Below are 25,701 nucleotides of genomic sequence, written 5' to 3'. Positions count from 1 at the left end.
TAATCAGCTCCTCAGGGAGTTCTGAAATGCCTTAAACACCTATGACTGGAGTGGGGTTTTTGATAACCAGTTCCTCAGGGAGTTCTGAAATGCCTTAAACTCCTATGACTGGAGTGGGGTTTTTGATAATCAGCTCCTCAGGGAGTTCTGAAATGCCTTAAACTCCTATGACTGGAGTGGGGTTTTTGACAATCAGCTCCTCAGGGAGTTCTGAAACGCCTTAAACTCCTATGACTGGAGTGGGGTTTTTGATAACCAGTTCCTCAGGGAGTTCTGAAATGCCTTAAACTCCTATGACTGGAGTGGGGTTTTTGATAACCAGCTCCTCAGGGAGTTCTGAAATGCCTTAAACTCCTATGACTGGAGTGGGGTTTTTGATAACCAGCTCCTCAGGGAGTTCTGAAATGCCTTAAACTCCTATGACTGGAGTGGGGTTTTTGATAACCAGTTCCTCAGGGAGTTCTGAAATGCCTTAAACTCCTATGACTGGAGTGGGGTTTTTGATAACCAGCTCCTCAGGGAGTTCTGAAATGCCTTAAACTCCTATGACTGGAGTGGGGTTTTTGATAACCAGCTCCTCAGGGAGTTCTGAAATGCCTTAAACTCCTATGACTGGAGTGGGGTTTTTGATAACCAGCTCCTCAGGGAGTTCTGAAATGCCTTAAACTCCTATGACTGGAGTGGGGTTTTTGATAATCAGCTCCTCAGGGAGTTCTGAAATGCCTTAAACTCCTATGACTGGAGTGGGGTTTTTGATAACCAGCTCCTCAGGGAGTTCTGAAATGCCTTAAACACCTACAACTGGCTGACACTGGCTTGGCACTTGTTCATGAGACGTCTTTGGTGCTAAATTGCCTGATCACCTTGGGCTGGATGAGAACAAGTAAGCCCTTCCTTAAGAGTGCATTTGTATTGCAGGCATGAAGGAGATAATCTGGGTGGTGAATGAGGTGGCGGATACCCCATTCCCACTTCCTTCACCTTTCTAGGCTTCCTAACACAGCAATGAGCAATGCTGAGTTAGTGGTGTAGACTTTAAATGATCATCATTTCATCTCAGAGCTATACACAGGAAGAAAATGGTTTTTTTTTTAGCAATCATATTTCTGTTGCCATCAAAGGTATCCCTGATACCTCTCGATACACAACATGTGCAAAAGCCACAGCTGCTGTGAAATTGGAATTCTCATCTTTTATATCTGTAATTTCTCAGCCTTAACAATTGCATCAGTGCTTATTGCAAAACTGCTGTCACAGCCTCATGAGGAAGGCAGGTGACAGTTGCTGAGTGCAACGGTAGGTGCCAGTCAGGGATTTTAAAACCTGCAACTCATCTCTACCTACAAATTCCAACAGAGCTTGCATTATGTGCTCTGGCATCCTTGCTTGTTCACACAAGATATCCAAACTCAGTGTGAATCACAAGGGGACGCTTCTGCCCTCCACTCCTTGGGATTTCACCATCTAGAGAGTGAGAACAGCACGGAGTCATTAGAAGAATGAAAAAGCCAAGACAATCCTGAGCTTGGCATAATACAGTGCAATGTGTTGCATGTGATGTACAGGGCTGACCCTGGCCACCCACAGCCTGGCTGCACAGCAGTGTGAGCCCTGGGGCAGCCCTCATCAGAGAGAAATTGCCAGCTGTGTCACCAGCTCCTCCATATTCAGGCAACAGGGAAGAATTTAAAGTGCAGGCACAGGGTCAGGCAGGAGAGCTCAGCATTTCTGAGCTGTAGGGATGCCTGCTGGAGGGTACCACGTAGACAAGGTGAGGCTTACAGCCACCACAGGTGTTGGAACCCTCTCCATCATGCAGGGAGGAGCTCAGCTTTGCTCCTTGTGCTGGTTCTACAGCTAGCACTCAAAAGGACACTTCTTCACTTAATCCAGTTGCCTCCTCCTCCCTTTGAGATTAGTCCCCTCTTCTCTTTCAAATAATTAGTATGTTTTGAACCAGACAGCAGAGAAGGAAAAACCCCAAAGGGGCACCTTTGCTGATAGATCCCAGTTTGGACAGGCAAAGGATTAGAAGTACTATAGCTGGGAAGAAGCAACAGCCTGGTGTGCTGGCAGCTGGCAACAGGGCTGGGGATGTCCCATCAGCTGCTCCACAACATCTTTACAGGGTGGGAAACAGCAACAGTACTGACCTGGAGCGACAGCCGCAGCTTTTCAAAAGCCTCTTCTAACTGTGCCTTTTCCAGTTTGTGAGCAGCAGTCAGTTCTGGGGAAGACACACAGACATGACACTGCTAAATGAGGACCAGCAAACCAACGTCTGAGAGCACAGCCATTGTGAGGCAAGCCCAGTCTGCAATGCAGCTTTAGGTCGAGCAGAAAACTAGTATCACAGAATCATAGAATCAACCAGGTTGGAAGAGACCTCCAAGATCATCCAGTCCAACCTAGCACCCAGCCCTGTCCAGTCAACTAGACCACGGCAGTAATATACTCTCTGATCTTAAGTGAGTAGTTGTAAGGATAATGTTCACCTGCTCTTTCACTGGTTGCTGATATCTCTGTTTCTAGGAGACTAGATCCTGATTTTTCAGAACTGCTTCAAATTCTCGGCTCCTGGGGACCCTGATCTGGAAAAGGTCTAACAACAGGTCATTCACCAGTTCAAAGTATGTCCAAATCAGAGATTTAAAAAGTAGATATATATTTAAAAGCTTGGGTTGCAGCTTCTTTGGGGAGACAGAGAGAAGGGCTAGCAACTCAGATGCAGAGGTGCAAATGACAGTTTCACCAGGAGCTGTGACAGATGACCTATGAGGCTTATTAGTGATGCTGATGGAGCCTGAAGGCAAAAAAAAAATCTCTATTTGTATGACATATTTAAAGCCTTCAGTACTAGAGCAACTCACTTTTGACTTCATAGTAACCAAAGCGGAATGAAGTTTAAACCGATGCCATCGAACTGCCGTTCAGAACAGTAGCAGCACCTGGCTTTTGAGTACACGGACACTGTATTGGTGTCTTTAACCCCATCTCGGTGAGGTTCTGCCCTCAAACCGCCGCTCAGCAGCCGCAGTCACAGCACTACCAACATTAACCCTCCAGCGCCCCGTACAGCGCCCTGGAGCGCAGCTGCTGCAATGCCTCTTCCGTGCACAGGAGGGCGCTCCATGCCCGCAGCAGCAGTGCGGACGCGAACTGGCCGCCAGACCTGCCTAGCCCACAGCCCGCTTTGATCCGCAGAGAACGCTAACAGCAAGGGCAAGGAGCAGCTTTTCGGCTTTTGTTCTTCAAATCGTGTATGTGAATTTAAAACCGGTCTGCTAGATACCATCCCTGCCTGCAGGAGAAAGGAACAGACTGCTCCCGCCTCATGCTGTTCTCTGAACTCCTGTCTCTGACTGTTGCGGCTTGGATCTGCACTCCAACAGATTGGAACATTTACCCCCAGAGTAAACTTACCACACTGCTCAGAACTTACAAAGGTGGGCTAAACAGAAAAGTATAAAAGGTAATAAACCTAGACAAGGCAAATTTACATAACACATTAGCCCCTTGTACAATATTTCAGCCCTATTCCCTGCCTCTAGACACAAAGAGGAGGAGGGGTCCTGCTGTCTCCACCTCCCACCCTACCCATGCCGTCTGCAAAAGTCAAAATGAAACAGTCAGCCAGCAAGGGGCAGAGATAGAACAGCCCAAAAGCCAAGCAGAGAGAAAGAGCAAGCAGTACAGCGAAATGTAAGGTGTGCAGCAGACCAATGGAATTAGAGAAACATATCTTATTATCATTCTGTGTCCAACTCTAACTTTTTTACCCTTTAAACTGGAATTACCTGGAAAAAAAAACATGTTCTTATTTACAGTTAAGACACTGGGCTAGGGCATTAGCTCTAAACTGTAACACTGACACACTGCAGAGCTGGGGAAAGTTGTGGGATAAACTTACTAGAGCCATTTAACAGTTAGACCCTCATGCCTACATGTAAGAGAGAACAGAGGGAGATGGCAGAGATAACTCTTAAATGTCAGCTAGGGCATGTATAAGGACATGTATTTAGATAGTGAACTGGTAGGGAGGAGATAGGTCTATCTGCAGCATCAAATCCCATGGGAAATAGCGTAACATGAAATGAAGATAACAGTGCTGAGGTGCAGATTTGCACCAGCATGTGGCTTTGATCTGCTCAGCACAGTCAGACTTTTGTCACTGAAAATTAGGAATCTTTGTTTTAGGAACAATGCAGACATTTAACTCAGAGATTTTCAATGAGCTCAAGCTTCCTGAGCACTCAAGAGTTAGGCACTTGAGAAAAGCCTCTGTGTAATGTGAGGTGGAATTGAGACTCTCTGTTCAGCAACCCATGGAGAAAGCCTCATCTTTGGCCCAAAGACGCCTCAGATAGTTTGAGACACGGTTTAGATGTGGTGTACACTGCTCTCCCTCCCTTCTAGCAGGAACCTGGTGATCCACTCTGTGTGAAAGCACCAACAAAAAATTCCTGTATCATCCACCTTGGAGGAAGGAAAATCCAGGCATTCAAAATCTCACTGCAGTACTAATTCCTGCTCTGTAACAGCTCTGTAGCTATTGGGTAGTCTGTGCCTTACCTTGAATTTTGCAGTCATTCTCATCCTGCAGAACTGTAATAGCAACTAAGTGGTTATTTTCCAACTGTACCATTGCAGTTTCGTGTATAGCTGTGATATCTTCCACCTGTTCCAACAACAATGAATGGAGACACAAATAGAGGATAAGACATTCTGTGGCACATTGACAAGCCACTGACAGAGAACTCTAGTGAGCTGGGAACAGTAAAAAGACCTACTGAGACACTTCTAGCACCTGAGCCAGTCCTATTCATTACCAAACAGCTGTGTTCATGCTTTGATTGGTAGGGTGTAGTCACTGCTGATTGTATTTTTGTTCTTTCACCTTCATGGTGATAAAAGACATACATAAGAAAGCACAAGGTCATAAGTCCTTAAGTGAAGAAGCCATGTAGAGAATGTTCAAAAAGCATAACATTGCACAATCACAGAACCTTAAAGGTTGGAAAGGACCTCCAGAGATCATCGAGTCCAACCTCCCTGCCAAGCAGAAGCAGGATCACCTATGGTAGTTAGCACGGGAACACATCCAGGTGGGTTTTGAAAGTCTCCAGAGAAGGAGACTCCACAACCTCTTTGGGCAGCCTGTTCAGAGCTCCATCACTGGGATTCCACTAATCTGAATTATATTAATGACCCAGTTTCCTTTGATGGTCAGATAAATGCAAATTTCCAAGCCATCTTGGTGTTTGTTTGTTTGTTTTACAGGGGCCATGATCACTTCCCTGGTCCTGCTTGTCACCCTCTTCCTGCTTCAGGCCAGGATGCTGTTGTCTTCTTGGCTGCCTGAGCACACTGCTGGGTCATGTTCAGCCAGCTGTTGATCAGCACCCCCAGGTGACCACTTGTGACCAGCTGCTAGCTGTATTTAACTCTGTTAACCACCACTCTCTGTGCCTGGTCATCCAGCCAGTTCTTAAGCCAGCAAATGCCCACTCATCTAAGCCATGAGCAGCCAGTTTCTGCAGGACAGTGCTGTGGGAAACAGTGTCAAATGCTTACTAAAGTCCAGGCAAACAACACCTGCAGCCTTTCCCTCACCCACTAAGTGGGTCACCTTGTCAACGAGTTAGATTACCCAACAGAAGCAAAATTTCCAACCCTGTTGCAAAAATCATGCACTTACAGAAGCTATTTGCAAAACAACAGGGCCTCAGCCTGCTGGTGTATTGCATGAAAGAGCAGGGGAAGGGAGGCTGGATGACTCAACAGGCTACTAATGTGCTAGGGACTGTCAAGTGACTTTTCTCAAAGAATCATGTCCTTGTATGTGATGTTTGTGCACTGAAACCTCACAAACATTGACCTTTTCTTTACCTCACTCTTATTTACCTCTTTATTTATAGTCTATTGCTTCTCAACTGAGCAGCCCCCTATAGAAATGATTATGCTCAACTTCAACACCTCTAGAAGATGCAGGGGTCTCCTTTCACTGCCACTACCTTTGGCAAGTTATTTATCTACAAAGCAAATTAAACATGTTCCAAATGGCTTGCAAGGATTTTTCTGTCTTCTGTGTGCTTCCCATTCACATTCCAAATGATGCTTTTTAATCTTCCAGCATGACCTCCTGCTTGCAGGTTTTTTTTTCATAGCATAAAAAAACTTGTCACTGGGAAGCATATCTCTTGGATGCTAATTCCAACCTGATTAACCCACGTCATGGTTATTTCTGGCTATTAAAGGAATCTCAGGTGGGATTTTTAAGGCTTAATAAAGTAAAATCAAGAGGAGGATCTAATCAGAGAAGTTCAGTAACTTGGTTGACAAAACGCCTTAAGTGGAGCAGCTCAAAGAAGAACCAGGATCTCACTTCCTCAGCAACAGCTGAGCCTCCAAAGCCTGACATCTCTGTGTTCAAAGAACCATCAGCTATCTGATACTAAACTGAACTGTAACTACAGCAATATTGTGTGGACAACTAAGTTGTGACTAGAAACCATGACAGTGGGATGGCAAACTTCCAAACTAAATGCATGGATACAGAAGTAGATGCAGATCCATGGTTAAAAGAATGTTGCTATTATTTCTGCCTTCATGAGTGTAAGCTCAAATTCCTCCCAACAGATGGACAGCTCAAGCATGAAGGGTTTTGTCATGTCCAGCATGCAGGTTAGGTGCCTCGCTATAATGCTGGCTGAGACCAGCACTAGCTCAGCATCATCAGAGATGGACAATTCCAGTCCCTAGAGCAGGCTTGCTCCTTTTGGCATGCTCTGAGCTGGGCACTTCTCCTCTTCCTCTGAGGAGGAGAAGGAAAGACCAGAGGATTATGAAACTTCTAAGTCAGCAGCTATTAAGGATTGTTACTCCTCATGCACCTTGGTTCCCAGACTAACAAAGTTCTCCCTTTCCATGACCAAGAAACATTGTCAGCAAGCAGCCTCCCAACCCAACCTATCAGCCTCCTCCAATCCAAGAGGGCTCCACACAGGATCAGTGTAATGGAGGAGTTGGACTTCAAAGGGAAAAACTGTTAAAACTCATCATGAAATGCTAAGGGAACCATGGATAGAAAAGAAGGGCTTGAACTCTGAGATACTAGGGTCATACACAGCAGCATTTTCAAAGCAGTGGAGAGAAATGTCTGTGTTACCTTCAGTAATTCAGAGAACAATGAGCCACTGAGGCAAACCAAAGGACTGGAGGAAAGAGAATTATTTGCAGAAAGGGAAAGACAGATTTCCATCATTTCTGTGTAGTGGAGAACAGAATCATAATAGATGGGAACAAGAGAAAAATAAGAATACTTTTGGTCAAGCCCTGTGGCAGCCTGTTAGCACCCTGTCTTGCACTGATTAACTTGAGAGAAAAAAACCACTATCCATCCTGTGGTCCTAGGAGCTAGCAGAAATGCTTTACAAAGTAGCAGAGATGAGCCACAAGCTATCTCAGCAAAAAAGAAATAACCTATGGAACAAATTCCTTCATAAATGCCAACACTTGGTGGTCCAGGAGAGGCAAGGCTTGCAGCTAGAGCTTAAATCTTCTGCTAGTCAAACTGATACACAGACACAGTGAAAGGGGGAAAAAAAAGCCAAATCTTTCGAGATCACCTCTCCTTCCTATCAGAAAGCAAAGCAGAAAAAGTGAGGGATATTGCATTAACGATCTTGTATAAACTGAAGACATAAAGACATGGCTCAGCACCACCTCTAGGCATGTAGAGAGGTTGGTTTAGAACACAATGACCACTTTGGCAGCACCTTCCTATGCCTCTTCGAAAACCAGTGCATAACAGAAAAAAGATAGCTTGTCCTGGGCAAAACAGCCCAGTTCCATAAAGCCTTTGTGTTACAAGCCTGCAATTCAGCACCAACTAGCAGAAGAGAAATTAAAACAGGTAAAATACTGGAATATTGAATATATTTCATTACCTGAACCCATTCAGGTCTACTCAAAGGGAACAGATAGTGACTAACCTGATCCTGATGCTGCAATTTGACTTGCTCTAGCTGCAGTCTGTGCTGCTCCTGCAGGCTCTCTTTCTTGTTGTTGTACTCCTCCTGCAGCTGCTGCTCCATCGCCTGCAGATCCTGCTGCTGCTGCCTGCACAGCTGCTTCACCTCCTCCTCAAAGGACCTCTTCAGCTCCTCTTTTTCTGTTTGTTGCTTCTCACATCTTGCTGTGTTGAGGGCTGCGTAGACGAGACCATACAGTTAGGCTCTGAGCATTTCAGGAGCAAACAGTGGCACTGGAACTTTCTGTGAAGCACTGAGCACAGTGGTTCTCACTGACTCTGGACTCCCACAAATCTCAGCCATCAGCAAGTTCTCACTGTTATTTCTTTCTTTGCCCCAGTCTTTTACACATACATATGCACAGGCATTTGTTTAGATAGAGGCACTGGCAAAGTATGCAAAAACCCATATAAAACTGTGATCATGACCATGATGCAGGCAATTCCATGGGCCTGCAGGGTGACTGGATGTCCCTTCCTGGCCAGTAAGGTCTTGGATCCACAAATCAGGGCTTTGGGGTTGTTACTTTGCTTTGGATATAAACAGCAGTATGGGATACAATCATTTGACACAAAGCCTTTCAATTGGGATTACAAAATTCTTCTTCCTTCTCTCAAGGCAGAGTCATGGCTAAGTCCCCACTTCCAGGGTTGTACCAGGAAGGGACATATCCTGTGCATGTGATGCAGGGAATCACAGAAACATCACAGAAACTTGCAGGTTGTAAAAGACCCTCAGGATCACCAAGTCCAACCATTATCCCTACTCTACACGGCTCACCCTAAACCATATCCCCAAGCATCACATCCAAACGACTTTTAAACACATCCAGGGTTGGTGACTGAATCACCTCCCTGTGCAGCTCATTCCAATGCCTGACCACTCTTTCTCTGATTTTTTTCCCCCCTAATATCTAGTTTAAACCTACCCAGTTGCAGCTTGAGGCCATTCCCTCTTGTTCTGTGACTAATTACCTGTGAGAAGAGACCAGCATCAACCCCTCCACAATGTCCTTACAGGTAGCTGTAGACAGCAATGAGGTCTCCTCTCAGCCTCCTCTTTTTTAAACTAAACAATTCCAGCTCCTTCAGTCACTCTCATTAAGATTTATTCTCCAGGCCCTTCACCAGCTTTGTTGCCCACCAGCACCTCAACAGCCCAAAACCGAGCACTCGAGTGTGTGGCCTGACCAGAGCTGAGTACAAGGGAGTATGAGTGAAAATCTGATCAGGAGAAGGAGATGCATCTCATACATCCCATTTCCCAGCTGTGAGAAGGCCAAAAACTTGTCTTTTGCACCAGTTCCATTGAGGTCCTCTTAAACACACTTGTTTAATATCTTTTTATATTCAAACCACAGTCTTGTGTGCTTCAGAGCACAAGTGGAAGGCTGGCACTAAAGGCAGTCAAAAGGCATTAAATTTTTACTCTTATGAACTGACAGATCATATCTCTGAATTCACAACTGTGACTACAACCAGTTTCAGGAGATGCAACTCCAACATTTCCACCGAGGATATTCAGTTTATTTCCCCATGTGGTTCCTCATTTATCACAGGATCACAGGATGTTAGGGGTTGGAAGGGACCTCCAGAGATTGAGTCCAACCCCCCTGCCAGAGCAGGACCATAGAATCTAGCTCAGGTCACACAGGAATGCATCCAGACAGGTTTTGAAAGTCTCTAGAGAAGGAGACTCCACAACCTCTCTGGGGAGCCTGCTTCAGGGCTCTGTCAACCTTACAGTAAAGAAGTTCTTCCTCATTTTGAGGTGGAACTTCCTGCACTGTAGTTTACACCCATTGCCTCTTGTCCTATTACAGGGTGCAACTGAGAAGACTTTGTCCCCTCCCTCTTGACATGCAGCCTTCCCACATTCATAGACATTCATTAGATCCCCTCTCAGTCTTCTCTTCACCAGACCAAAAAGCCCCAGGTCCCTCAGCCTCTCCTCACAGGGCAGTGCTCCAGACCCTTAATCACCATCAAAGCCCTCCTTTGGACTCTTTTGAGCAGATCCCTGTCCCTCTTGAACTCGGGAGCCCAAAACTGAATGAAACATTCCAGGTGAGGTCTCACCAGGGCAGAGTAGATGGGGATAGGGTCAGTGTTTTGTGTAAGAGACAATCTCAGACCAGGCCTAGTTCCCTAAAAGCAGGGCAAAGTGTGCTCTACCTAGCTACACATGGTGCTGGGCTACATTTTTCAAACAGCATTTGAAGAAGGAATTAATGCATCAAAGATCCAGGGAAATGCATATTCCTCATGACTTAAGAAGAAAATTAAGGTTTTCCATTACTTGGAGGAATTAACTTCACGACAGAAAATCAGAAAGTTTATTCATCAGGTGGCACTTTCCAGTCCATCATGAGGCAATGCTTTCCACTACTGTCTCTGGTGGGTGATGTGCCAGTAGCATCTTGCAAATCAAATCTCAATGCAAGTCTGAAATGGCAGGAAGTGGAAAGCAGAGAAACTGCCTGCATGGTGTGCTCCTGACACTCCTGGAGGCAGAAAATGAGGTCACTGGCCAGGGAAAATGCCCTATACTGAAGATCAAACACCTTTAACAAGAAGCTGTGATCCCTAGCAGTTTCCCAAATTGAGACAAACAAGGCCAAGGATTGAAGTGGTGAGGAAGGACTGAATCTCTTCTTAGCTAGGAGATGGACTTTTGATCCTGGCTTTACTGTGAAAGGAGCAGCAGAAGGCAACACCTGTGCAGCCTAATGTGAAGTCTGTGGGTCTTTTATCCAGGTGGGGAACATGAGCCTGTGTAGGACTGCATACCTTGCTGGAAACAGCGTTTAACCAGCTGTGGCTTCAGCAGATGGTTCTGGTGAACCAGGCTGAACCATCTCCAGCAGGGCCCCAACAACAGCTGCCTGAACAGAAGACTGCTAATGTTGCTGGGAACCAGCACATCTTGCTTCCAGACCCTGGCATATGGACACTGTAAAGGTGAGCTCCTCTTGTAGAAATAAACTTTCAAAAGCACTAATAAAAGTTATACAAATGTGTTACTGAGATGAAAGAAGACAGAGCACGACTGTTATCAGTTGCTACTGGAACAGTTACACAGTGGTGTTCTTTTTCCTTTGCAGGTATTTCAGTTGCTGCTGACAGGCCTGAAACGACTGTGACAGAACATGGCATTTCTGAAGAGGATAGAGTGCTGGGTTAAATGAGAGTGGCTGCCACTGCTCCCCTATTCCCTGAGCTCTGAGTAGCTTTTAGGCAATGAGCAACAGAGGAGCAAAATACATTTCAGACCAGGCTGACAAGCTGAGGGAAAGGGAGATGTCATGAATGGGCTGACCCACCAGCACAAACCCAGCCTGAGCCGCAGCCCAGTCTCCCAGCCCTGGCATTCTGCATTCAAGAGAGTAACTCCCACGGGAGCTGGAGGGCTGGAGTCATGCGCCCTTGCACAGGGACTGTCTGCTTCTGACATGAGAAATGGACTCTTCCATGCAGACTCTGCTCTTCCTGACCCTTAGCCACAAATTCACAGACAAATCGCAGCTGCCTCACTCAGGTTAAGGGTCCTCTGGCTGGGGGCATATCAAGGAGGAGCTGGCACACAGGATTTGGCTTTTAAACTCTCGTCAACACAGCTAATACAAATTTTAAACTTGACATCTGATTGTCTTCCATTCATCTAAGTTTTTATGCATCACCATATCTCCTTTCAATTCACATCACATGTCATTTGTCTGACAGCAAAGGAGCAGGTAATTTTGGCATTCAATTTCCCTTAGTTTTTAGAGAAACAGCTAGTGTTCAAAACCTCTCCATTCCAGGAGTCTTGGTGTGGCAGCTAAAAATATGCTCATATTTATCATTTATAAAGATAGGTGTATTGAGTGTAGAACAGTTGCTTGTCATGTTTTTGTAGCCTTGGTAGTTCTAGCCCAACACAGGACCAATTTTTTTTGGCACAAAGTAGCAAGTTCGTCAGCATTTATAGAGGCCACATTCCTCTTTAGGGCTGGGAGTGGAGAAGCAGTTTGCAGTTTCACTGCATGATGGTTTGAGATGAGGTGTGACACTTTACAGCAGTGCTGGAGGTAAAGGTAGATGGTATTGTCTGAGCCTAAATACTTTGCCTATCTGCAGAAGGTTACAGGTCTTTCTGGGTGCCCTACACATGCTCCATCACTGCTATTGCTTCGGCAGTGATTTTATTTACCCAAAGAGATTTCCTTAAAAATGCATTCTGACTTTTCTGAGCAGTGGCTTACATCTTGCAGCTTCATTGCTCTGCGTGGCAGAATCCTGCAGTCTCTGCTGAAGTTAACAAAGACTGTGTGCTTTCAAAACCAAACACATTCAGCAGCTAAATCATAATTCTGAATGAGAGCCATTGCTTGAACCACTAAATGTTGGACACACTGCCTGCATCAGCACTGGTTAGTCCAGCCCTGGTTTACTGAATCATCAGGGGTTTGCAGCAGTGGGTCTGGTATGGTGAATTCACACATGAAAAAACCAGGACTTCCTGACCAACACCCATACTGTTTAACTGGAGGCTATAAATATCTGAGGGGTGTCAAGTGGATGAGGCCAATCTCTTCTCGGTGGTGCACAGAAGTAAGACAAAGAGCAACTGCTACAAACTGGAACACAGAAGGTTTCACCTCAACATGAGGAGAAACTTTTTTGCAGCAAGGGTGACAGAGCACTGAAACAAGCTGCCCAGAGAAGTTGTGGAGTCTCCTTCTCTGGAGACTTTCAAAACCTGCCTGGATGCATTCTTGAGTGAACTACTCTAGGTGATCCTGCTTTGGCAGGGAGGTTGGACTTGATCTCTGGAGGTCTCTCCCAACCTCCATAAGGTTCTGTGATTCTGTGTGTTATATTTAAATTAATGAGAAAGTACTTAGGAAAGTGACTGAGACAAGAAAAAACTACAACTTGGTTGCAGTCAAAATAACATGGTCTTCCCTCAACTTCCCTCACAGAATCACTGTTTCTCTCTTTATTTGTGTAAAGTTGGGCAGAATATGCACAGATTCGCCTAAGAGTGAGACCAAAACTACTCTCCTCTAGCACAGGTGGTGGGCTGTGTGTCTCCAGTAGCACCTGCAGCTCCAGTGCACCCTGCTTTAGAAATAGCAAAGACCTCCACTGTCAAGAACTGCTCTTAAGCAAATAGCATTTGCTATCTCACCTTGCTGACAGATTTTAAACACTACCTGTTTCACACACACAAAAACCCCCAAAACAAACCAAAACTCCCCCCAAAAAAACCCAAATGCACAAACAAAACAACCCCCAAACAACCAAATTACAATTTTCTTCCAAAGCAAAAGTGGCTGTCCAGCATTTTTTTTTCCTTACATTGAGAAAAACCAAACATTCCTGTTCTATATGTATGGATACACAGTGGGACTTGTACTGCTGATGATTTTTGCATCCTGCTGAATTGGAATACCTCTTCATGTTTTTGTCCACCCCCCCTCCTGGGAATCCTTCTATCTGGACATGTTAAGTCTCAAGGTTGTACAAACAGGAGTACCTCCAACAAGCAGGACAGATCATCAGCCACACCTGTGGGTGCTAAACAGCTTCTCCTCCACATCTTGAAGTCTCTCATAGTAGCAGCTTTCTCCAGGAAGAAATGGCCTGTGGTGGCACCTCTCCAAAACACATGCCCACACATTCACTGAAGAAAGGACTATCTCATGCTGTATTTCCCCTCTCTGGGATCGAAATGGTGTGGTCAGCAGGAGCAGGGAGGTCATTCTGCCCCTGTACTCTGCACTGGTTAGACCTCACCTTGAGTACTGTGTTCAGTTCTGGGCCCCCCAGTTTAGGAGGGACATTGAGATGCTTGAGCGTGTCCAGAGAAGGGCGACGAGGCTGGGGAGAGGCCTTGAGCACAGCCCTACGAGGAGAGGCTGAGGGAGCTGGGATTGTTTAGCCTGGAGAAGAGGAGGCTCAGGGGTGATCTTATTGCTGTCTACAACTACCTGAAGGGTGGCTGTTGCCAGGAGGAGGTTGCTCTCTTCTCTCAGGTGGCCAGCACCAGAACGAGAGGACACAGCCTCAGGCTGCGCCAGGGGAAATTTAGGCTGGAGGTGAGGAGAAAGTTCTTCACTGAGAGAGTCATTGGACACTGGAATGGGCTGCCCGGGGAGGTGGTGGAGTCGCCGTCCCTGGGGCTGTTCAAGGCAGGATTGGACGTGGCACTTGGTGCCATGGTCTAGCCTTGAGCTCTGTGGTAAAGGGTTGGACTTGATGATCTGTGAGGTCTCTTCCAACCCTGATGATACTGTGATACTGTGATACTGTGAAAGCATGTACAAGTCTATGGCTAATCTGCCTTCTGAAGCAGTACAGTTCAGCTGAGAATTTGGTCTGCTTTTCTGGAGTATTTAGGATTCTTGCCCAAACTGTCTCCATGTACTCCATCAGGACCACTTTTGTGCATGAGAGCAATGGCAAGGGCAGACAGAGCAGTGATCTCCTATTAGGAACATGTGCTGTCATGCCCAAACAGGGAGCCAGTTATATCCCTGGCAAAGTTCTCCAGCAAAACCACAAATAATTAGTATTCTCTTTGAATGTATAAACATGGAGTAAATGGAAGCAGAACTCTCCAGTACTTTACCTCTCCTTTCTTCCCATGTAACTGCCACTTGCAAAAGCACTCGTGAAAAATGAGCAAATTCAACCTGACAGAGGTAGGGATTTAAAACAAGAAATGGATCTTCAATGGAGAGTGTTGGATGTGTTCTGGCCAAAGAATGAACAAGTGGCAACGACTCCTCTGTGAGAGATGAGAAGATGCAGAGGATGGATAAAGGCAAGCATCAGGGAATATCTGGAAGTGCTGTTTTGCTACAGTATCCTTTGCCTGTGAGGACAGTAAAGCTCTCTATGAAATTATAAACAGCCAAAACATTTTAGAGGAGCATAGCATGGAACACAAGCTCCTGGGCATCAGAAAGGGGCTGTGCTCAGCTTTTCTGAAGGGAGTTGTCATAGGCAAGGTGAAGATGAAGCATAGAGAGGATCAACATTTCTTCCCACCTCACAGGGGTTTGGCCCAAGCTCTCTTTTGCACGTGGTACAATCTCTGCTTAATATGTCACCTAGCAACTGGGCTCCCACATGCAGGGAAAGCCAAGAGGTCTCTCATGATCACAGCTCCAGTCATCAGTGGTTCCAGCATTTTTTGGTACTTTGGGCATCACCTGCCCTGATGGTGCTCCATGCAGATGTCCTTTGTCCTCCCAGTTTGCTCTGGGGTAGAAGAATCCAATGTCATACCTGTTCTAGGAAGCTTTAAGTCCAAAAGGTCTCAGCCTGGCAGTTGACAAAAGCCCACGTTTTCTCCCAAGAGTTGCAATGACTTCACAGTCTCCCTGACTCTCCTGTATAGACTGTAAGCCAAACAGGAAAAGTGGTGCATGCAGATATACAGGGAATACACAGCCTGAAGGGACATGTTGCTTCTGCTGTCTTTCAACCAGGAAGAAACCTCAGGGATATTAGAATCATAGAATCATAGAATCAACCAGGTTGGAAGAGACCTCCATGCTCATCCAGTCCAACCTAGCCCCCAGCCCTAGCCAGTCAACTAGACCATGGCACTAAGTGCCTCATCCAGGCTTTGCTTCAACATCTCCAGGGACGGTGCCTCCACCACCTCCCTGGGCAGCCCATTCCAATGCCAATCACTCTCTCTGGCAAGAACTTCCTCCTAACATCCAGCCTGTACTTCCCCCGGCACAACTTGAGACTGTGTCCCCTTGTTCTGTTGCTGGTTGCCTGGCAGAAGAGACCAACTCCCACCTGGCTACAGCCTCCCTTCAGGTAGTTGTAGACAGCAATGAGGTCCCCCCTGATCCTCTTCTTCTCTAGGCTAAACAACCCCAGATCCCTCAGCCTCTCCTTGCAGGGTTTGTGTTCCAGGCCCTTCACCAGCAAGTTCTGAACCTAGTGTCCTTCACTTTGTAGCTGAACTGCAAAATACAGAATCATAGAATCATTAATGTTGGAAAAGACCTCCAAGATCACTGAGTCCAACATTAACCCAGCTACCAAGGCCACTACTCTATATCCTGAACTGCCCATCTACACACTTCTTGAACACCTCCAGAGATGGTGAATCCATCATCTCCCTGGGCAGCCTGTTCCAATGCCTTACCACTTTTTCAGTAAAGAAATTTTTCCTAATATCCAATCTAAACCTCCTTGGGTACAGTTTAAGTCCATTTTCTCTTGTCCTGTCACCAGTTTCTTGGGACAATAGACCAACAACGGCCTGATTACAACCTCCTTTCTGGTACTTGTAGAGAGCAATAAGATGTCCCCTTAAGCCTTCTCTTCTCCATGCTAAACAACCCCAGTTCCTTCAGATGTCACTGGTAAGACATGTCCTCCAAACCCCTCGCCAGTCTTGTTGCTCTTTGATGGACACACTCCAGGGCCTCAGTGCTTTTCTATATTCTCTGGCACCCAGAACTGAACACAGCACTCAAGTTATGGCCTCACCAAGGCTGAGTAGAGAGGCACGAGCATTTCCCTACTCCTGCTTGTCACACTGTTTTTGATACAGGCCATGATGCCATTGACCTTCCTGGACACCTGGGCACACTGCTGGCTCGTGTTCATTCAGCTGTCCACCAGCACTTCCAGATCCTCTTCCACTGTGAAGCCACTCTTTCCTAAGACTGTGGTAGTACTTGGGGTTATGGTGAGCAAAGTGCAGGATCCAGAACTTGGTCTTCTTAAACCTTACCCCATTGGCCTCAGTCCACTGATATGACCTGTTTGGATCTCTCTGCAGAGCCCTCCTACCCACGTAGGGTACAAGTAAATGTACATAAGCAATGCACTCCTGATCACTGTGCACCAGGACAGTCACAAATTCCCACTTCTCATCACACGATGCATTCTCCTTGGCAGCACTGGTACACAGTTTGAGAAGAGAAGCTGTGGATTTATGAAGAACACTTTGTCTAGTAAAGATGATGCACATCTAGCTCCATTGTGTGTGGTGATGCAAATTATGGTCCACTGCAAAGCCACAAACCCTGTTGCCACTGGGCTCCAGAGGACCCTCCATCACATGTATGCTGGTTCCCCAGAGTCAGATCACACAGGGAATAACTGCATTTGTGTAAAGTGAGACAATCATTTGAGTGTTGCTTGGCTTGTACTACTTACCCACTTCATCCCTCATCTTTGCAAGCTCGAATCCTAACTCCTTTATTTTCACAAGGGCATTTTCATTCTGTTTAAGGAAAAAAAGAGAGAAATATGTACAGCCCTCAGACTTATTCCAGATAAGCACTTTCACATGTTCATTTAGTAAAGTAGATTATATTGATTCCTCGCTTCTTTTTTTTTTTTTTGGGGGGGGAGGGTGGGGTAGGGGGGATGGGGGAATGTAGGGGATTATAATGAACTCATTCATTCACTCCTTCATTCTTTAGATCAGCCTTAAGAGGCACAACTCACTGGCTACAAATAGCTGGTATGTCTATGAATACATGTACACACACTCACATGCACGGGACAGCAAAGAGTATTTACTCCTACGTGTCTAAAAAGACATCTGTATTTCTCTATCCTTTCTTACCATTTATGGTACAACCTGTGTACCATTTATGGCTGCTCTGTCTGTACAAGACAGTTTTATTAATCCTGCTAAAACAATTTCATCTACTGATGTCTGCATTTAACCACCTCCAAACACAATAATATGCTCACACAGTCAAATTTTCAGAGCAGACACTGTACTTGCACCATCGTAAGTATGGTAGGCATACCCACACAGAGACCACTAATGGTCTGGTGTTCATACCTATTCCCAAATTTATCTCTGCTGTTTTATTCTCTGCAAAGAACAAGAGCTTCTTCCCTCTACCTGTCTCAAAAGAAATCTGAGCACTTCGGGAATTACAATAGCTGAGCTGGCTAAAGGAAAATGAAAATATTTACATTAAGAATGCAAAGGTGCTACTACTGGGATGCAAGGACTTTGGCAGCAGATGTCTGACATGCAAACTGACAAACAAAAGCCTCAGGAAAATCTACTGGAGTTTGGTTTAGCTGAATAAATCCCAGCCTAATGATTCAAGCATAAAGGCACTTTAAATTGGAATGTGTCATGAATCGCATTAGGAAGAAGACAAAGGAACACATCCAGCTGGGAAGATCACTAGTGATTAGGAAAACTAGATCAGGCTACTATAAATACATCCCGGGTTAGAAAAGGCCAAGAATCTTTAAAGGACACTACAGAAAAATCATATTCAAGGGAAAAAAAAACGTAGGGAATGGAAAACTTTTGTTCAGTAACAGGATACAAAGCAAGTAGGAGAGCAAATTAGTTCTGCCTTATAGGAATGAAGTCTCCAACATGTTGGGGTTTAATCTCATTTTTTTATTTTCCCTGCATCTAATTTTTAACTCTGTTAAGAGAAATAACACAACAGCTTTCTTTTTGGTAATATCAGGAATACAGAATCTGGAATTTATATGAATCTTTTACATAATGCCCTTTGGTGACAATTTCTACCAGATCTGAGGGATGCACTTTCTGGAAGGTTTTTCTGTAAATGGAGTGATTAACTGAGCTGATCTGAGAGTCTTGGTCATAAGGAGACCCAGGTGATGTCAGCATCTTTCTTACTCAGCTATGAGAAGAAGCCAATCACGCAAAGTTGGGCTCCTCCAAACAGCCAGCTCCATACGCTGCTGAGTAATGCACAGGCAGTGGTGTGCCAGGACTGCAGAGTCCTCAGTTCTGACTTACTGCATTAGGGTCAGAGCAAAATGCAGTGGATTGTTTTGTTTGCTTTGGTGGGTTTTTTTAATCAGTACAAAAGCTTCTCTCAGATTCCCGACCCAGCAGTCTTACAGATATAATGTTTCCTCCTCTGGCAGATATCACTGCATCTGCCCATACTGTCTGCTTAGCTTACTGGAGTCATTTTAAGAAGTGTTCTTGACAGATTGCCAGGACTGGTGTCCTTGAAGGTGTATGCATAGGGATATCCTGGATATGGGACTTGCAGATGGGAAGCACCCACTCAGATTACCAACTTCCACCGTTTGAAACAAAACCCAGCTAAAGCAAAAGAGCTTTATACAAGTCATTACCAGCACCTATAGATAAGCACAGTGGTATTATTACTATTCTACTTGCATGAAGAAACTGAAAAGGAAGTGAAAAAATTACATCCCAGGGAAAAAACAGTTGTAAAATGTTGATTCCCCATAAGAAATACTACAAACTCTTTTTTTTTTAATTAACATTATATTTTACCTTAGATAAGGTTTGTCCTACCCTTGAGGACATTTAGCAAAGTGTCTCCAAAACTGTGGAGAATCAGATGGCACCAGCTTAAAAATGCTATCCCATAACTCAGTTCCCAGCATGGACACTGCCCCATGAGAAGAGCAGGCCTCCTGGCCATGGTTTCTAGAGCAGCCTCTGGGGGTACCTCGAGCAGCTGATGTTGGTATGGCTCAAGTACCTTGTGGGTCAGTTGCCTGTCCTGCAATACTTCTTACATGGTATTTTATTTTGATTAGAGCTTTCTGTCTGCACTTCAGGACTGTTTCCTGGGAGGTCAGATGTGCAAGGGTTGCCCTCAGTGCCAAGGCCTAATGCAGTCCTCTTTCTCAGAGGGTTCTTACAGGGAATAACAGCACAGGAGTCTTTATCTTTCTCTTCTGCAAGAGAGGCAAGGGGTAGTTTGGGCTAAGTTTAGCCTCATTCTCTCCTAGATGCAGGCTGAATTTACAAATCCCTGACATTTTCTGTTGCTATAATCTGCTTTGTCAGCACAACATGATAGGTTTGGACTGCACATATTCCTGTGACCAATGTAAATGCAACATTAATACAATGTGAAAAAGCCTCTCCTTGTCAACATCACTGTAGCTCTGCAGATAACCAGCACTTCAGTGTCACAGTGTCACAGTATCACCAAGGTTGGAAGAGACCTCACAGATCATCAAGTCCAACCCTTTACCACAGAGCTCAAGGCTAGACCATGGCACCAAGTGCCACGTCCAACCTTGCCTTGAACAGCTCCAGGGATGGCGACTCCAGCACCTCCCCGGGCAGCCCATTCCAGCATCCAATGACTCTCTCAGTGAAGAACTTTCTCCTCACCTCCAGCCTAAATTTCCCCTGGTGTAGCTTGAGGCTGTGTCCTCTTGTTCTGGTGCTGGTGTCAGTGCAGTTGGGGAACTGGGAATGCCAGCTCTTAGGAAATCAAATGTTACAGTACAGCAAAACTGGATCTGGGGTGAGAATGTAAAGCTGTCGGGTCCAGTGCTCAGATTCATACAGGGACAATGTCAAGTATCAAAGCAATTAGAAAATTCACAAGCATAAAAGGAAAAACCTGCCAAAATGACTGTGTAAGAAACCATATTAACAGGCTATCCCATTGAATTAATCTTCATTAATACTTAACACAGCATTTTAAAGAGACAACAGGGTAAGCAGGAACCTTTGCTCCCTTCCAAGAGCTTTATGACTAGCAGTCTCACCATATCAAAGGTGCTTTGTAGGTGTCCTTTGCCAGGCAGTTGCTTGGCATTGAGCCATTGAGGTTGAATGACTAAGGGCCAAATCCAATTTAGGTTTAAAAAGGCTTAGCAAACTTACCAGTGACACAGCTGTTTCCAGAGGGTGAAAAGGTCAGAGAGACTGTTAGGAAATTGTGCAAATATCCAGCATTTCAGTGTGGCAGTTAAATGACAAGGGAGAGAAAAACTGCTTCAATGTTATTTGGGATTAATTTTTGTCCAGCCAAAATGTGAAACCAAAACTGTGGGGTTTGCATTAATTGAAGTGTTGCATTTACTCTTCAGATACTTTTAATGAGTGATTGTTTTCATTACTGCTCGCAAAACTGATGAAAAAGGTCTTCTGTTGGCTGTAACCCAAGAAACAACTCTGATACTGACATAAAATAAAATGATGCTCATGACTGAGCTGAAGGAAACCTTTTTCCTCCTGCTTGTGCTCTACAACATAATGGTTAACTCTTGTGCCTGGAATATGTTCCATATCTTCAGACAGAAACAAAAATAGAACAGGTAGAATGATATGTTTGCTCTGTGCTTCAACTGCTGCTGAATAGAAAACACAGTAGCAACTATTTTCCTATCATCAACCTTAATATTATGCAGACCTCCCAATATTTCTCCCATGCAAGGGAGAAATGCTTGGCTGCATTTCAGCAAGTGAAATAAACACTGTAAATGCCATTTTTGTATTCTTTGTTCAACTCAAAACTCCCTGAGAATGGAACAAGGTATGATTTATATTGGTGCAAGCCAAGGTGCTCCAGAAAAACTGGCAGGTAGGCAGGTAGGCAGAGAGGTAGAAAGGAAGATGGAATTGGTCCAACTGAGTGCCCAAAACTTAGCATTGTAGTTCAGAAAAAAAGTCTGAAATATTTAGATATATCTGCATATGAGGACCTGAAAAATAACTTGGTAAAAGATGCCATGATACAGGTCTGAGGATGGGCAAGATGCTGGTGTTGTCCAGATTAAGAAGGTAAGTAGTGACAAAGGCTTGAATGCTGTGTGCGGCTCTGAGCAACTTGATCTAGTTATAGATGCCCCTACTCATTGCAGCGGGGTGTTGGACTAGGTAACCTTTAAAGGTCTCTTCCAACCCAAACTGTCCTATGAATGTATGAAAGGCACTGCCTCAGTTGCATGAGCTTCAGATGATAGATATGAGGTCTCTACAGGAGACCTCATCAGGAAGGCAGGTCAACGTTTTACTTTGGATCAGGAATAATTGAGGGATGGGGAGGCAAAATTGAGGTCTGCCTTGAAGCATCTCTCCTCCATAGAACTGCAAACTACCTGAGAGATGCTAATCCATTAGAAATGGTAATTAATTAAACCTCCAGGTGCTTTTAAACAATAGGTAAGTAACAATAGACCCACTGCACAACTGGGTCAGGTCAGGCAAGAAACATCAGAAAATTGTCCAGAGCTGTGTGGAACTCCAAAGTTACCTCCTCAAAATGACAAGTCTCTTCTCCCAGACAACTTACAGGCTTGATTATGTTCTGAAGTCTACATATAAGTACAGTATCTCCACAAACACATCACAATTCTCTATAATACCTCCTAAAAATAATCATTACATACAGATGCTCTGCGGCACCAGTTATTAAAACAGCTCCTTCAAGACAGCCTTTCCTTATCCAGTGCTTTCAAACTATTAAAACAAAACAAACCAAAACAAACAAAAAACTGTCCTGCAAATGGTGCTTAGTCACTGTGGTACTTTATTCAGAGTGCCCTGGGGCAAGGCTTGAATTATTATTGGAAAGAGAAGAATACACACTGGGAATTCTTATGCAGAAAATAAAAATCAGACAAATCTTGTAGAAGAAATAATTAAATCCCACTGCAGCTGATGTTCAAAATTACCTACAGTTCCCCCCTCCCCCCAAAGAGGTACTTTAACACTGCTGCTTCAATCATGCTGGTTATCAGGTAATTCTGCCTTATAACACTCTTCAAGTTAAAGTTTACAAACACCTACCTAACCCCCAGGGACATTAACAAGTTTTGTTGTTAAGCCATGAATTTTCCCTTAACTTGGTTAGTAGTATATCTCAGGCTTTACTTGAACATATTATGAGTTAAATGGGAGATGCCAACAGCTTTTCATCAGACAGAACATATGACTATTTTTAAAAGCCAAACTCTTACAAGCACAAGCATGTGTTTCTGCTACGATATCTTCTATTAAGCAAATTAAATACAAATGCCCATTCTCTCCCTCTTCTGTACTTAGTTAAAATCCAGGCAAATTTCCAGAAGAATAGTTTGAAAAGCTGTGTGTTAGAAACATCCCACAACTTCTCTCACACATGCTATCCTGCTACCTGTAGCTATGCACTTTCCTTTACGCTGACATTTGTTACTGGACTCATTTTGGTGCCTGGGAATATGCTCGATTTAGATTCACATGTAGTTTTGCCGTGTTTCACTTCTCCTAGGTCAAAGGATCTCTGTCAGACAAAAGGATCGTTAGAGAGGTAAAACCTTAAGACAGCTGGAGGCTGAAAAACCTCTCTTCAAACTTGAAAAATCTGTGCAAGTTTCCTTTGTAACTGGTACTCCACCGAGTTATTAAAACGGTTTAAAAAGCACAGCAAGAAACTAAGCGGCTCTCTAGGACAGGGGGTGCCAGTGGTCTCTCGTTTCACGAAAATCCAACCCTTACCCTCATACTGCAGGCTGATATTATGTAAGGTGCTGCAGTGCATGGGAGAGCCACAGTTAGACTTGTCCCCGGTGAACGAGAGTTCAGCATGCTGTAAATAAGACGAGCATCGTTCCCCTCTCCACCTCCCCGGGACCGTACACACCACCGACGCCAGCTAGCAGCAGCAGTTCAGGCTCATTCCCCGTAGCGGCGACCTTCCTGCCCTTTCCCTAAAGGATAAAAAGAGGCGAAAGTACCGTCTCGTCCTTGCACCGAGTGCAGGGCTTGGAGGAGCACTTGCCCATCGCGGCAGGACGGCGCCCAGCCGGACCGCCGCCCGCCGGACTGCGACCGGCAGCGCCTGGAGACAGAGGCACCTGTGCCCCCAGCGCTGTTAGTGCCGACGGCGGGGTCTCTCCCGCGGCCACCGAGGTCGGCACGGGCTGGGCGCCCTCCCCTTTGGCTCCCTAATCCTCCTGGGGCGTCGGAGGGTTCGGGACCGGGGCCGGGAACGGGACCGGGAGGGTGGCTCGCCGACAGCTGCCTGCGGCTGAGACAGATTAGCTGGTGCGGAGCAGCAGCACAGCGGACACCGAGTTTGCCCCCAGCGGAGGGCTGCCCGCTCCCCTCCCTGTCTTCGCACCGCTGCTCGCCGACTTGCTCAGACCTCTTCCGAAAAAGAGGGTCCGGTCATTCTGGCTGGCAAACGCTTGCCCAGAGCAGGGCACGTCCAGCAGCGCCATCGCAGGAACGTGTCGGAGAGAGGGAGGGCAGGGAACGACTTCGAAACTTCGCGGCGGCAGCGCCAGACGCGCTGAATTCCGAGAGTGCGTCCGGGCTCTCCGCGGGAGGCGGCTCTGGCCGATTCCCATCTGCGCGCCGCATCTGCAGCCATTGGTCCCTGCAGTTCTTCTCCACAGCCGCTTGGATGGTGCCTTTAACCCGAACGTCTCCCGGCTCACTGCCGGCGCCGCTGCTCGCTCGCACCGGTCCCAAATTCAGCTGTGGGCGTGGGAGCTGAAATGCTCTCGGACAGCGGCTCTGCCGCCCAGGAGCCCTCCCCGACTCCTGTGCCGGATCTGCGGCTGGGTACGGCTGCTCCGAGCCTCTGGCGGCTGCGGGAGGGCACTGGTCTCAGCAGGGTCATACGGTGGAACAGGGATCCGCTCCCAGCCGTCTGCTTTCCCCGACTGAGGGGTGTCCTCCCGCTCTCAGGTATTCCCCGGGCTCCCGAGTCACTCTTACATCTCAAGAAGGACCCTTCCTGAAGGCTTTTAGTTAAATCCTGAGGAAGATCACCACCCTCTGGACATCGGCCACTGCTTGTGATTGCAAAGCACACACCTCTGCAGCGTACCTAGAGACTTCTGTAATCCTCAAGGGCTGGGGCACCTTTTTGACCATACCTATGTATATACACCACATAACCTCACCCTAACCTGCACATATACATCTATGTCGTGTATATGTCTGCTCTGTGCATGTGTGGCCACTAGGAATAAATTCTTTTGTCTGTACTCAGGGCATGGATCTGCAGCAGTCTCATCTCTCCTAGGCTGCTGTCTCTGGCACGGTGTTTTCCTCTAACAACTTACACTAAAGACAAGGCTGGAAGAAAGGCAAAACAGTTCAGTGATTCACACTCAAGGCAGAATTTGTGCTGCAAATGTCTATACTTAAGTCTATACAGTACTTTTTTTTTTTTTTTTAAAGCCAAATCACTACCAAACATAAAGAAAAACTAAGTTAAAGCTCAAGTGCTCTACCTACTAGTAGGAACGATTCAATGCTCAGATCTTTGCCTCTCTGGAGAAGTGATTTTTCTTTAGTTGTGTTTTTTTACTGGTGATGCGTGAAGTGAGTTTGGAAAAGAGCAGGAATTAACAAGGATCTCCACTAAAACTGTGTTAAATCATGTTTAAATGCCCAGGTAACTTTCTGGTTTGTGTCAGCTTCTTATTCTCTGCTCTTCCTCAGCACTCTCAGAACATTAAAGTTTCAGAACATCCCAAACAATTAATTAAATAATAAAAAAAAACCCAACCCACCCCCATAAAATACAAAACCACCAAACCCCCAGAGAAATTAAAAAATCTCATTCAAGATACATATGTTTTAACATGTGCCTTCAAGATCTAGCTTTTCTTGACAGCATGTGAAAATTAATTTAGTTGCCTGCTGAACAGCTATAGAGCGGAGGTCAAAAGTGGCTTTTGTGTACAGTGAAATAATTTTGTCTTCAGTGTAAGAACTTGGTTATTTTTTGCCACAGAACCTAAAGTCCATGATTTGTATCTTTTGCAGTCTACATCCTGGAAAGATTTTAACTACCATAGAAAAACAACAACAACAACAATAATAATATTCCCACTTGTAGATAAATTACCACAGCCACTTCTCAGAGTCAGACATTAGAGCTAGAGTATTTACAACAACATGTCTGACTATC

General features: G+C 45.4%; 1 protein-coding gene across 4 annotated transcripts in view; it reads right to left on the bottom strand.

Moving 5' to 3' along the window:
* The window catches only part of MTUS2 (microtubule associated scaffold protein 2), a 375,898-nt gene that overhangs the window by 13,511 nt on the left and 336,686 nt on the right, over positions 1 to 25,701 (bottom strand). For all 4 annotated transcript variants that reach the window (XM_064172588.1, XM_064172609.1, XM_064172594.1 and 1 more), the window contains 4 exons: positions 17,213 to 17,279; positions 7,995 to 8,209; positions 4,573 to 4,678; positions 2,154 to 2,227 (listed from right to left, as the gene is read on the bottom strand). In XM_064172588.1, coding sequence (XP_064028658.1) covers positions 2,154 to 2,227; positions 4,573 to 4,678; positions 7,995 to 8,209; positions 17,213 to 17,279 — 462 coding nt within the window. The remainder of the gene's footprint in view (positions 1 to 2,153; positions 2,228 to 4,572; positions 4,679 to 7,994; positions 8,210 to 17,212; positions 17,280 to 25,701) is intronic.

The sequence above is a fragment of the Pogoniulus pusillus genome, chromosome 3, assembly GCF_015220805.1.
Source record: "Pogoniulus pusillus isolate bPogPus1 chromosome 3, bPogPus1.pri, whole genome shotgun sequence".
NCBI classification, from domain to species: Eukaryota; Metazoa; Chordata; class Aves; order Piciformes; family Lybiidae; genus Pogoniulus; species Pogoniulus pusillus.
The sequence above is the reverse complement of the archived record's forward strand: the minus strand, read 5'-3'. Positions and strand labels throughout refer to the sequence as shown.